We start from the raw sequence: 11,629 nt of genomic DNA, 5'->3' as shown, positions 1-11,629 counted from the left end.
GCCTATCTGTGCCGCTCACTCCCCCCTGGGCCGCTGGGACAGTGCACTGCCGCTAGGGGACAGCGTGCAGGGAGCGGGCCATTTCCCAGACCCGCCCCCCTCGGCTGCGGGAATGCTAAAGCGTGGCAGGGGCCGGCCCGGGAAGCGGAGGAGGCGGGTCTCCATAGAAACCTCCACCTGTTTCCGGCCAGGCTGTGTGAAATTAGGGGCTGTTGCGGGGGCCAATCTCAGCCAGCTCGCTTCTTCCCGGCGGCCCCTGCGGGCGCGGTGGGTGTTGTACACAATCATCATGGCGGCGGCCGGAGCCCCGGATGGTGAGTGCGGAGGGGAAGGCGGTCGGTAGGTGGCTGAAGAGCTGCGGGCGCTGCGGGGGTCGGGGGACGGGGACTGGCCCTAGAGGGAGGAGGTGGCGCAGCAGCCGCCGTGCGGTGGCGCCCGGGCCTATTCTCGTCGCAGGCCGGGCCCGCGGCGAGCGCCCACCCCTAACCCCTTTGCAGGCATGGACACGGAGGCCGAGGCTGTGACCACCGAGGCGCCCGCACGGCCCCTCAACTGCGTAGAGGACGAAGCAGCGGTGGGGGCGGCGGCCGAGGACTCCTGCGACGCGCGAGGCAGCCTGCTGCCGGCCCCGGCCCAGCCCCCTGGGGACCCTGTGGCTCAGGCCTCGGTCAGCAATGGCGAGGACGCGGGCGGCGGTGCGAGCAGGGAACTGGTGGATCTGAAGATAATTTGGAACAAGACTAAGCACGACGTGAAGGTCCCTTTGGACAGCACGGGTTCCGAGCTAAAGCAGAAGATTCACTCCATTACAGGTATTCTAGGAGCTGACAGCCAACTGCCTCCACCTCCCCACCCCCCCCACCTTCTAGTTGATGTTGCTTACGTCGTGCTAGAACTGCTTGTGTTTTCCTTGCATGGACTCTCCCTATCCACTGCAGTTTTCTGAAGTCAGTATTTGCATGTGCATTATTAACCTGAGAGGGAAAATTGGACCCATGATGGTATGGAGCTACCAAGTGGTGGAGCTGAGATGCAAACCTGAAACTGATTAGGCTCAGCCTTCTAATGTTGAACTACCAAAGCTAGTGAAAATCTCCCATGACATTCACTAAATGTACAGTTCCTGGGCGTTAACTGTGGAGATTCTCTGTGAGTCTAGGATGTAGCCAGGATTTATTTTTAGTAGGTAGGTAAGTTTCGTAAGGGAAGTTCATGAAACATTATTATTGACAGTCATGGTGGCCCTTCACAATTATTCATAGTTGGTCTTTTTATTTATACTGGTTTGCTACTTAAAATGATTTCTTTCTTAAGCTTTTCCCGTGTAGCCTGTAAGTGCCATAGAAAATATTGACTTCTGTATCTCTGACTCTTGGGCATTCTCAGTATTTAAATGAGAACAAGGTTGAAGAACAACTTGGAAAGAACGATAGCTAAGACACATTGAACAATTCTAAATACCCTAAGTCTATTAGAAGGACCAAGTCTTACGAATCAAATAGGTCTGATGATCCGAATTCCCCCGAGTTCACAAAGCTGATAGCCAGTGGAGCCAGTATTCATTTCCTGTTTTGTTAGAGAAGGATGGTGGTCCATAGATTTCCTGCTTGTTCCTTTCACTGCCTTCCACTTTTTGTCAAGGTCTCCCACCTGCCATGCAGAAGGTCATGTATAAGGGACTTGTTCCTGAAGATAAAACGTTGAGAGAAATAAAAGTGACCAGTGGAGCCAAGATCATGGTGGTTGGCTCTACTATAAATGATGTTTTAGCAGTAAACACCCCCAAAGATGCTGCCCAGCAGGATGCAAAGGCTGAAGAAAACAAGAAGGAGCCCCTCTGTAGGCAGAAGGTGAGTCCATTGTGTACTTGCTTGTTGGTCCTGGGAAATTGGAGGCTGGTTACATTCTCCCTAGAATAAGCTCCTTTTTGGACAGGGCCCATGATGGAAATTTATGGAGCAGTTGGGTGCAGCAGAGGAGTTGACAGCTACCTGAAATATGCAACTTTGTCATCTGGCGGGTCAGTGTGCCTTAGTCTTCCTGCTTTAGGATAAGGCCTTTGTAAGGGAGACTTCAGCTAGTTAGCAAATGGAGTCAGACATGGGTTTCTTCTATTTAGTGCCAGAGGAGATGATCAGTGTTAGAATTAACACTTATTAACCTTATTCCTTACAACTGCTCACATTCGAGGTGTGTGTGTGTGTCTTCTCAAGTTCAAAAACCCAATTCTGGATAGGTATGGAAGTCAACAGTTTTCAGAGGTTCCCCTAAAACTGACCATTTCAGGAACCCAAACCAAACTGAATAAGAAGATATTGACACTTCTTTGTTTTGTGTTTATGTGACCTTTCTCCATGATATAGCCTGAGTTTTTATATTATCTCTCTTGCTCGGTTTTGTGCTTTTTGTTTTTTTGAGACAGGGTTTCACTCTTTAGACTGGCCTGAAGCTTGATCTGGATACTAGGCTGGCCTGGACTTTGTACAATCCTCTTGTCTCTGTCTCCCTAGTTCTGAGTTTGTGGGCATGTGCCATCATGTTTATAGGTATGTGTTTGTTTGCCCATGATGCAAAGGACTGAACCTAGAGTTTTATGCATGGTAGTAGGCAAGAACTCTATACTGAGCTATCCCTCAGTCTCTTACCATGTATTTTTAATTTAATCTGTGTCCTGACCAGAGTAGATCTGACTTGAACCAACATTAGATATAGGGCCAGTAGACACTAAAGGCATAGTTCCAATCATGGGAGAAATATGGTTTTATGTTAGACATCTATAATCCATGTTTACTTTGTAACCAAAAAGAAGTATTTTTAAACATCTGGCAGCAAAATTGAACAGAATTGTGGGGACAGTTACAAATTTTTGAAAAACATTTTTAAAAAGATGTACGTATGTATGTATATGAGTACTCTGTCTGCATGTTCCTCTGCTCGCCAGAGGAGGGCGTTGGATCCATTATAGACGGTTGTGAGCCACCATGTGGTTGCTAGGAATTGAACTCAGGACCTCTGGAAGTGCAGCCCATGCTCTTAACCACTGAGCCATGTCTTTCTAGCCCCTCTTAACATTTTTTTTTTTTTTTTTGATGGAAATACTAATGTGTTTGAAAGAAATATTGTTTGGTGACAAGTTGCTACTCCAGACACCATAGAGAATATTATGTACTCTGAAGTTCAAAACATCTTTCTATAGGGTATTTGTTTTGTGTTGTATTTGGTGTTGGGGATTGAACCTGGGGCCTTGTCAGTAGATAACACATGCTCTGCCGTAGAGCAGCACCTCTATAGAGTTTTAGATAAGAATTGTAAAGTTGAATTATCATCTAAAAATAAATATTGTATGAGCCATTTTCATTCCTAAATATGGGGTCCTAATTTTCTGTAATCCGTTGGGGTCATTGGTATTTTCTGTCTTCCCCTGCCACATTTATGAAGGAAATGTGAGTATTTTCTCCTGTCACATTCTTAGTGTGTAACCTGCCTTGTAAATACAGGTTTTGGGTTACTAATGGTAGCTTAACATGCTTAGAACTGTTCACCACTGTGCAGGGACAATTCTCCCAAAGGTACTTATAAGGCATGACTCAAATATACTGCCATTCTTTGGTGCTTTGCTTTGGTGATGCCACTGGTTATGAGGCATAGCATGACCCAATGAGGCTCCACTCCCTCATTAGGCTTTTGATCAGTGTGTTTCAGAATCTGAGGCTGCTATCAGCAGCAGCCCTTTGCTAGTAATCCCTACCATGGTGTTCTGCTATGCCAGTGAAGGTTTGGGTTGGCTCATTGCCTGTTAGTGCTTGCATTTGACTTAAGTTTTAACCTTGGCCCATTTATTGGCCTATAGTTCCAGCTTTACCAAACAGCTACTATACCTATAAAGCCATAGATGTAAAGGAGATGAGATGAAGGCATTTAGGGACCGTGAGCTTTAGAACTCTTGAGTCCTGAGGTAGAAGGCAGGAGGAGTGGGCTTGGAGGCTTCTTAGTGGTAAGGCATGGGGGAGTCAGCATTTCTGTTTTAAAAATATGGCTCCTTGGGTATTCTTTGTGGCTGGGTTGAGGGTGGGGCAGAGAAAGACTTCTGCCATAGTCTGGCTCTCCATAATAATGGAGAAATGACCCTGCTTGGCATTTATATCTATATAGGCAATTCGTAGTTTCTTTGGAATTGAAAAACACAGATGTTGCTCTCTTTTCCTATCTGTTAACTTAATGGTTAGTTTTTTCACTGGAGAGATGGGAGTAAAACATTTGACTTAAGAACCTTTGAACTCCTACTTAGTGTGTGGAACTTCTGTATCTAATATGGTGGCTGCACATGGATAGTTAAGCCTAAATAAAGTTGAGACGTCACTGGCTAGCACAGGTAAAGGAACATTTCATTATCAACATAAACTCCCTTGAACACGTTTGCTCTGCAGTGTCATGGGATCTGTAGTTTGTTGATACTAAAAACTTTCAGACATTGAGACTGCTTCATCCTGTCTATCCAAACGATAGAAACCTGGCTCACATGTAGTAGGCTGTCTCATTTTCCTCTTTGCTCTGGCTTATATTGTAGCAACACAGGAAAGTGCTGGACAAAGGAAAACCTGAAGATGTGATGCCATCTGTTAAGGGTGCCCAGGTAAGCTGGCCTGCTTTTTGAGCCCTTAAAAGAAGCTGGTTCCACAGTCTAAGATTCCTGTAATCATGGCCTCAAGTTCTGTCTCACCTCCCTCTCTGCCCTAGTGTCCCTTCCTTTCTCACTGTGCTCTTGTACCTCCAGGAGCGCCTGCCAACGGTACCCTTGTCTGGCATGTATAATAAGTCTGGAGGGAAAGTGAGACTCACCTTTAAGCTAGAGCAAGACCAGCTGTGGATCGGCACTAAAGGTACTCCAGTTCTCTCAGCCTCCTTGGCATCCCGGAACCCTGCCTGCCTCTAGCGCCCAACAGCACTGGCTCCTGACTGCGATTCTGCCTTTCATTTGGAGCCCCCCTCTTCCCCATGCTTTGTGTCTTCCTAGCTTTTGACTGTGTCTTTACATGCTTGCCTCTTGGTTGGCCCCATCCCCCTCTTTCTTTTCAGTCTGATCTCAGACCATCCTTCAAATCTTGGCCCTTAAGTTAACATACAAACCAAGAGATCCCAAGCATATGACCAAAGTCTGGTCCTTAGGTAAGGGTTTTATGGGAATATGCGTAGTTGTACAAATGAGATTTCCCTGAAATGAATGGGGAGCTTCTCTTAGAAACTGTCAGAAGATCTGCCCACTGGAGCCTGCACTCTTCATGAAGCATTGAGGAGCTGTGACTAAGCAGTAATATGCAACACAGTCCCCATGGCCCTGTCTAATGTTTAGTTAGCTTGGCTTATGGTGCCTGTGTGGCCCTTCTCTGTTGGTCAGTTTGACTCCAGAAGTGAAGGTTCCCTAATTGCCACCTAGAATTTCCTCTTTGCCTGATGCTTGCCCTTTATATACATCCTCATCTCTTGTCAACAACACCCTGCCTGCACACAGTATCTGGTTCAGCCTTGCTGTTTCTGGGGAGTATCTATGGTCATCCCCACTCCACCTTCCCCTGATGGTTACCTAATTTTGTTTGTTTGCTTGCTTATTTATTTATCTATTTATTTTTGACAAAGGGCTTCTCTATGTAACCCTGGCTGTCCTGGAACTTGCTCTGTAGACCAGATTAACCTCAAACTCAGATCTACCTGCTTCTGCCTCCTGAGTACTGGGATTAAAAGCTTGCACTGTCACTCTTGGCTAGTTATCAAATCTTGTTGGTAACACTCCAGAATTGCTCTGTGTCCCTGTCTCTGCCATTCTTCAGTACTGGTAAAGGCTACTAGCATCTTTTTAAAAGTTGCATCAGGAGCAAGTTTCTGTTTACCTGACCCCTTCTTTGTTTTGGTCCTCATTGCTGTACTGTTTTTTTTTTTGTTTTTTTTTTTTTTTTTTTGTCTGGTTCATAGGTCTGTAAACCTTTAGTTCTTAAAGGCCAGGTTTGGATGTTTAATCATACTCCTATTTTAAATCCTTGGCCTGCTCTGTCAGCCCTCATGTACATGAGGCACATTTTTGAATTTCCCAGCTCATATTTTTCACAGCTCTTGTCTTTGCTGGGCCCTACCCTGGAATGTCTTCTCAGTCCTTGGGATTAATAAATAGTCTTTCTTCCAAGACCCTACCCCCAAGATGTGCTTTCCTAATGAAGCCTTCCTTACATCTCCCTAACCTTCCACTTGAACTTCTGTTTCTTTTGAGTTGCTTCTGCTCCTTGAGCACTCTGTTGATGTCTCCAGAGCACTCATTACTCTCCGACTTGTCTGTCCCTGTTAGATTCCTGGAGGGACCCGAACATGCCTAATTCACCTGTTTCTGGCCAGCACTGTAGGTGTTCAGTGTTCGAGGTAAATGCCAAAGAGGAGAATAGAGGTCCCATCATGAGAGACTTACTTGTTGTTTCCAAGGGAAGGTTACAGAAAATGGAACCAAGGGCAGGTTGGTGGGGAGTGTAGTATGATTTTTATTATCTAAAACAGGAATCTAGAATACAGATCATTGTTTCAACCCTAGGGATTCTTAAAAATGAATAGGTTGAAGTGTTGAAAGGGCTTGAGTTTTGTCATTTTGTGATGGCTATGTTGTTCATTTTATAATCAACTCTTAACTGCATGATCAGACCAAATTTTCTATGTTTTAAAAGGTTTCTCTAGTGTTCCAATGGCCTTTGAAGGCTTTGCTTGAACATTCTGTTCTAGAGAGCCTGTCATATCATCTCCTTTGCCAGTGATTAGCTGCCCTGCCTGTGGGCTTTCTTGGTGATCTTGCTTCATCTTATTTATTGCGTGTCCTTGCTAATGCACATGGCTCTCTTCTGTAGCTGGGCGTCTCTGCTTGCTGGCAGCCCAGATTGAGAGCAGTTGCCCAGGCTGGTCTAGGAAGGCCATCATGTCCAGGAGCGTAGGTGCAGGCAAGGGGTTTAGGTAGGGCTCAAGCCCAGTGCTTAATGGATCCTTGGAATAATTTTTTCCCATGAAGTTGTATATGTTGTTTGGTGTTTTTGAGGAAACTATAACCTAGCCTGGCCTCAGACTTTTGTTGATTCTCCTGCTCCAGCCTCTTGAGTACTGGATTTAGGCATGAACTATCATGCCTGGCTTAAAGATTTTATTTAAGCTTCTGAAAGCAGCTAGTTTCCTGTTTTAGTGTGAGGGCAGAGCTCTAGAAGTATCCTGATGCACTGAGATTTGAGCTGTTTGAGAACTCCTTCCATTACTGCATTGCCATGAGCTTGTACCTTCCATGGTTGATAAGGCCGAGCTCTTCATTCTGAGCTAAACCCTTCCTTATCAATGTCTCTAGTAGCCCAAGGGGTGGGTAAGTGTTCTTGTGTGCCCAGGAGGCCTGTCATCTAGCATCAAAAGGACTTGGAGAAGCACAGCTTGTTCTGGGAATTGGCTAAAAGCCATTGGCTTGTCTTCACTTCAGCAAAAAGCTGCTATGAAGTGACTGTCCCAGCAGCTAATTGGCCTCTCCATGGGTACTTTGCTGAGTAAGGGACCCTCAAGACTGCCACACACAACATTCTATTGCCTGTGTAGGAAGAAGCAGGGTGAGACTATGGAGGTGCCCAGGAGAGCATGCTAGGCTTGTAGTCAGCTGCCCCACCCTGCTTGTAGGACAGTCAAAGGTTAATTGATTGCCATTATCTGCTGTGTGCTGTTTGGGTTTTCCAGTCTTTGGAATTGGAGGAAAAGTCAGAAATCTCTGATTGTATGAAATCTCTAGACATTTCAAGGTGAAAAGTATTTTGAAAGTCTTAATTTTAAGGATGCTGCTGGTCTTGTCTGTGTGTGGCTGCTGTTTTAGAATTACAAAGTAGACATATTCAGGCCCCTTTTCCCCATTCCAAGTTTTCTGAAGTCAAGGCCTATGGAAATACAATACTTGGATGTCACTGGGAAGACCAGAGCCCAGGATTCTTTAAATTTCTAGTTCCATTTGGTAACTTAGTTGTTTACTTATCTGCCTTTCTAGATCTTTCTTTCTGCAAAGGCTATAAGGAGTCTTTTTCCACCTTGATTTAACAGTTTTATGACAATGCCTGCCTGTACTTCAGGTATCTGGTGCTTCCTGGGTTATTTCCTGTGGCACAGATTCCCGTGCCTCCACACTATTACACTTGTCTGCTGCAGGTGACTCATCTCACTGAAGGCCTGTTTCATGGCTGCCTCCTCTTTCCTGCCATCCTTAAACTTGTAAAATGTTCTCTGCCCTGTGTGATCATTGATGTCTCCAGTGTTAATAGGTGATGGCGTAAATGTTTTGAGAGACCACCACAAGCAGTTCTGTTTATAGAGGGTTTGGTAAGTTTGGGCACAGGCAGTAGCCTTGGAAGCTTCGCATACTTCTCCTCCTGTTGCTTCTTTGTTGTGGGCCTCTTGACTTTGCCTTTCTTAGGTGTTCAAAACGGTAGCTGATTCTGGGTTTGGGTTATGAAAACAGAGAGGAGTTTTTAGGTGTTTTTTAATCATCAGACTTTAAAACTAATAACAAGATGGGTAAATGTGTCCTGGGACTTTTACTCTACCATCACCAAACCCTGTTTTCCATTTGGTGCTCCAGATTTCCCAGCTCCCTACTAGGCTGTAGGTGCATTGGTCAGAAGATGCCATCCCTCATCCCCAGAGGGTGTGGTACCTCCCACCTGAGTTATCACATCCAGCCAGCCCTGGTATGGGAGGAATTGCTGTGATCAAGGAGGAGTTGGGACAGGTAGACCTTTGAGTAACTGCTGTCATTCTTTCAACCTAGAGCGGACTGAGAAACTGCCCATGGGCTCCATTAAAAACGTGGTCAGTGAACCTATTGAAGGACATGAAGACTACCACATGATGGTGAGTAGCTTCAGCCTGCCTGGCCACCTGCTTCTGCTTCATCTTGAAGGGAGTGGATTTTTAACAGGGCATTGCTAATTGAAAAGAAAACAATTTTCAGAAGACTGTGGAGATCCTTGTTTTCTTGTCTACTTAGAGTTGTGTCCATGACCTTATTTCCAGTTGTGGTTTTTTTTGTTCTGTTTTGTTTTGCTTTGCTTTTTTCAGTCTCTCAGCAGTCCAAAGGAGGGTATGTTTTCTCTTGTCCTTTTTAGAAATCTATTCTGTCTCCCTCTTATTTGTAATACTTTGTTTTTAGGCCAGGAAAATGAATTGGAATGGCTTGTGGACTTTCATTTTAAGTTTTGTCTTGCTTATAAAAGAGAACATCACCTTAGCCATGAGGCTGTGAAGATACCAAGAAGTCTCTCCGGTAGTGGTCTGCCACCCACATGGCCGGGAGCCCTTTGGGAAGATGGGGCCCAGGGCATGCTTGCTCTGCATGGAGCTCATCAGTTTGTGCAGAACAAAGCAGGCAGTTTAGTGAGCTGATAAAATGAGCACTTTACAAATGGAGTTTACCTGCCTGCACTCCAAAGTTGCTATAAGAGGCACTTACCCTGGGCTAGCAACAGTTCCAGGGTGGGTTTGCCTGCTGTTGTCTTCCCAGGGACAGTTTTTTTCAGGATCGAGCCTGTAGTGATGCTGCCATATTTCCCCCCACATCCATGAGTAGCTAGTTATTTGAACTGTAGGTAGGATTACCAAGTCCATGGCACAGAGGTAATGTTGGACAGTCTCCTTGCTCTAGAGCAGTCAGTGAAAGGGCCTTAGCATACAGTGGGCTGCAGAGCTGATGTGTCCTTTCCTGCCTGCTCAAGATCAGCTAGGTGGTGGCAGAGCCAAGGCCATGGGACCGCAATCGCTTTTGGACTTTGTTCCTGGTGGTGACAAGAACATACTGAGGCTTCCTTTGGGGCCACCTCTACACCCTCACTTGTTTGTAATGTATAAAACAAGATGCCAGACAGATTGGTTTGGCCTGCTCAGTTATTTTTCTTATTTAACAGTTGATACTGGTACTCTTAGCCTGGCCCTTTCACTCCTTTTTGAAACATTTGCGTGAACAGTTTGACCCTATGGGGCTTGCAAATCCTGTTTTTCAGGCAGCCTGGTGATGGGGAAGCAGATAGGGTGAATGGACTACATTAGACATTTCTTAAGGAATTTGTGTTCATGAATAATGGTTTAAAATTTAGTTTAAATTTAGTTAAAATGTTCTGAAGTCATTTTAGACAAAAAGTGGATTCAGCAGTCCCCTTCTGACTTTTTTTTAAATGCCATTAAATAGCACTTTATCCTTGTCCTAATGGAAGATTGACTTCCCTCTTCTTCCAGATGCCATTTGTCTACTAGATAAGTGTGTCCCAGTTCACAGTGCTCTTTGGTTTTTAGGGTTATGTTTCAAAGATACAGAAAAGAACGCACGTTACATTTTATACCATAACCCATACATCCATCACCAAAATATGATAGTTGTAAATATTTTGTAACTTGTTTTAAATCTTTTAAATAAAATTTTTTTTTGCCAACAGTGATGTTGTCCCCATTGTCTTCCCCTCTCCCCTCCCCATTATTGTAATCTATCATGTATGTTCTTCATCGATCATTGCTTTTGTTTATACATATGTCCATGAACAAGGTGGCGTACTGTCTTGTGGTTTTTTTCAGTTTTCATAAATAGCATCATGGTATCTACCCTTCTCCAACTTAATGGTTTGGGTTTGACATTGTGATCTGTCAGAACTCTAGATCCAAAGGATCTGCTTATATCTTAATAAAAGACTCCAGTGTTTGTATGAATAGGCCACACTACTGTGAATTATGGGTACCCTTCCTTACTGGTGGGTGTGTAGGTTATTGTCAGGATTTTAACATTTCACACAGTGTGCTTTAGACATTCATACCTGCTTCCTGTGTGTGAGTGACATGTTTTCTAGGGCAACAGTCCTTAAACTATGGCCCCTGAACCAGGAATGTTGAAATTACCCGTGAGCTTGCTAAAGTTTCTTGAGCTTTGCCTCAGGCCTCCAGAACTAAAATCCAGGGGCTGGAGCCTACACACTATTTTTGCAAGTCTTTCGATGTGCATTGAAGTTTGCAAACTACTGCCTTAGGGGTGGCTATGCTGAACTGAACTTTCATGCCCCCCCCCCCCTTTAAGTGTAGGAGAAACATATGCAGTTTGGTTTTTCTTCCCTTTTTAATCAGTTTGCTCCCCTCCCTCCTGCGTCTGTTGTTCTGCCTGCTTGGTCACCCTCCTCTGAAGCATCGCTTGGTTTTTCCTTTTCCCTTGCAGGCGTTTCAGTTGGGCCCCACGGAAGCCTCTTACTACTGGGTGTACTGGGTTCCAACTCAATATGTGGATGCAATCAAAGACACTGTGCTGGGCAAGTGGCAGTATTTTTGAAAGCACTTTCACCTCTGGCCCAGGAGACTGACCCAAAGTGAAGGACATTGCCGGGAGAGGTCTGCAGCATCCCTGGATTGCAGAGTTCTGGGACTTTGTTCACACACAAAAAAAATCTCTATTCAATCTGAGGTGATGTGGTGACTGAAGCCAGAGGTGATGTACTTTCACCATTAGCTTAATTTGAACTTAAAATCACCGGTTCCCTTTCTTGCAGTAAGCTTACCATTTTTAAAGTCAGTTTGGTGGAAATTAATAAATCCAAGTTTCGAACATGTGTGGAAT

General features: G+C 44.9%; 1 protein-coding gene across 2 annotated transcripts; it reads left to right on the top strand.

Annotated features, from left to right (window-relative positions):
- Positions 1-35: 35 nt before the first annotated feature.
- Ubfd1 (ubiquitin family domain containing 1) lies at positions 36-11,619 on the top strand. 2 transcript variants are annotated; one of them, XM_052713944.1, is made up of 7 exons: positions 36-314; positions 498-812; positions 1,642-1,850; positions 4,568-4,633; positions 4,775-4,880; positions 8,813-8,895; positions 9,194-10,468. In XM_052713944.1, the coding sequence occupies exons 1-7, from the start codon at positions 113-115 to the stop codon at positions 9,284-9,286; spliced, it is 1,074 nt and encodes a 357-aa protein (XP_052569904.1). In that variant the 5' UTR covers positions 36-112; the 3' UTR covers positions 9,287-10,468. The 2 variants fall into 2 exon arrangements, with proteins under 2 accessions (XP_052569904.1, XP_052569903.1); XM_052713943.1 differs by lacking the exon at positions 9,194-10,468 and adding an exon at positions 11,234-11,619 and having other exon boundaries at positions 49-314.
- Positions 11,620-11,629: the final 10 nt, after the last annotated feature.

The sequence above is a fragment of the Peromyscus californicus genome, unplaced genomic scaffold (genome assembly GCF_007827085.1).
Source record: "Peromyscus californicus insignis strain IS unplaced genomic scaffold, ASM782708v3 Scaffold_4__1_contigs__length_199733344, whole genome shotgun sequence".
Classification (NCBI taxonomy): domain Eukaryota; kingdom Metazoa; phylum Chordata; class Mammalia; order Rodentia; family Cricetidae; genus Peromyscus; species Peromyscus californicus.
This window is presented reverse-complemented; position numbering and strand designations above follow the sequence as displayed.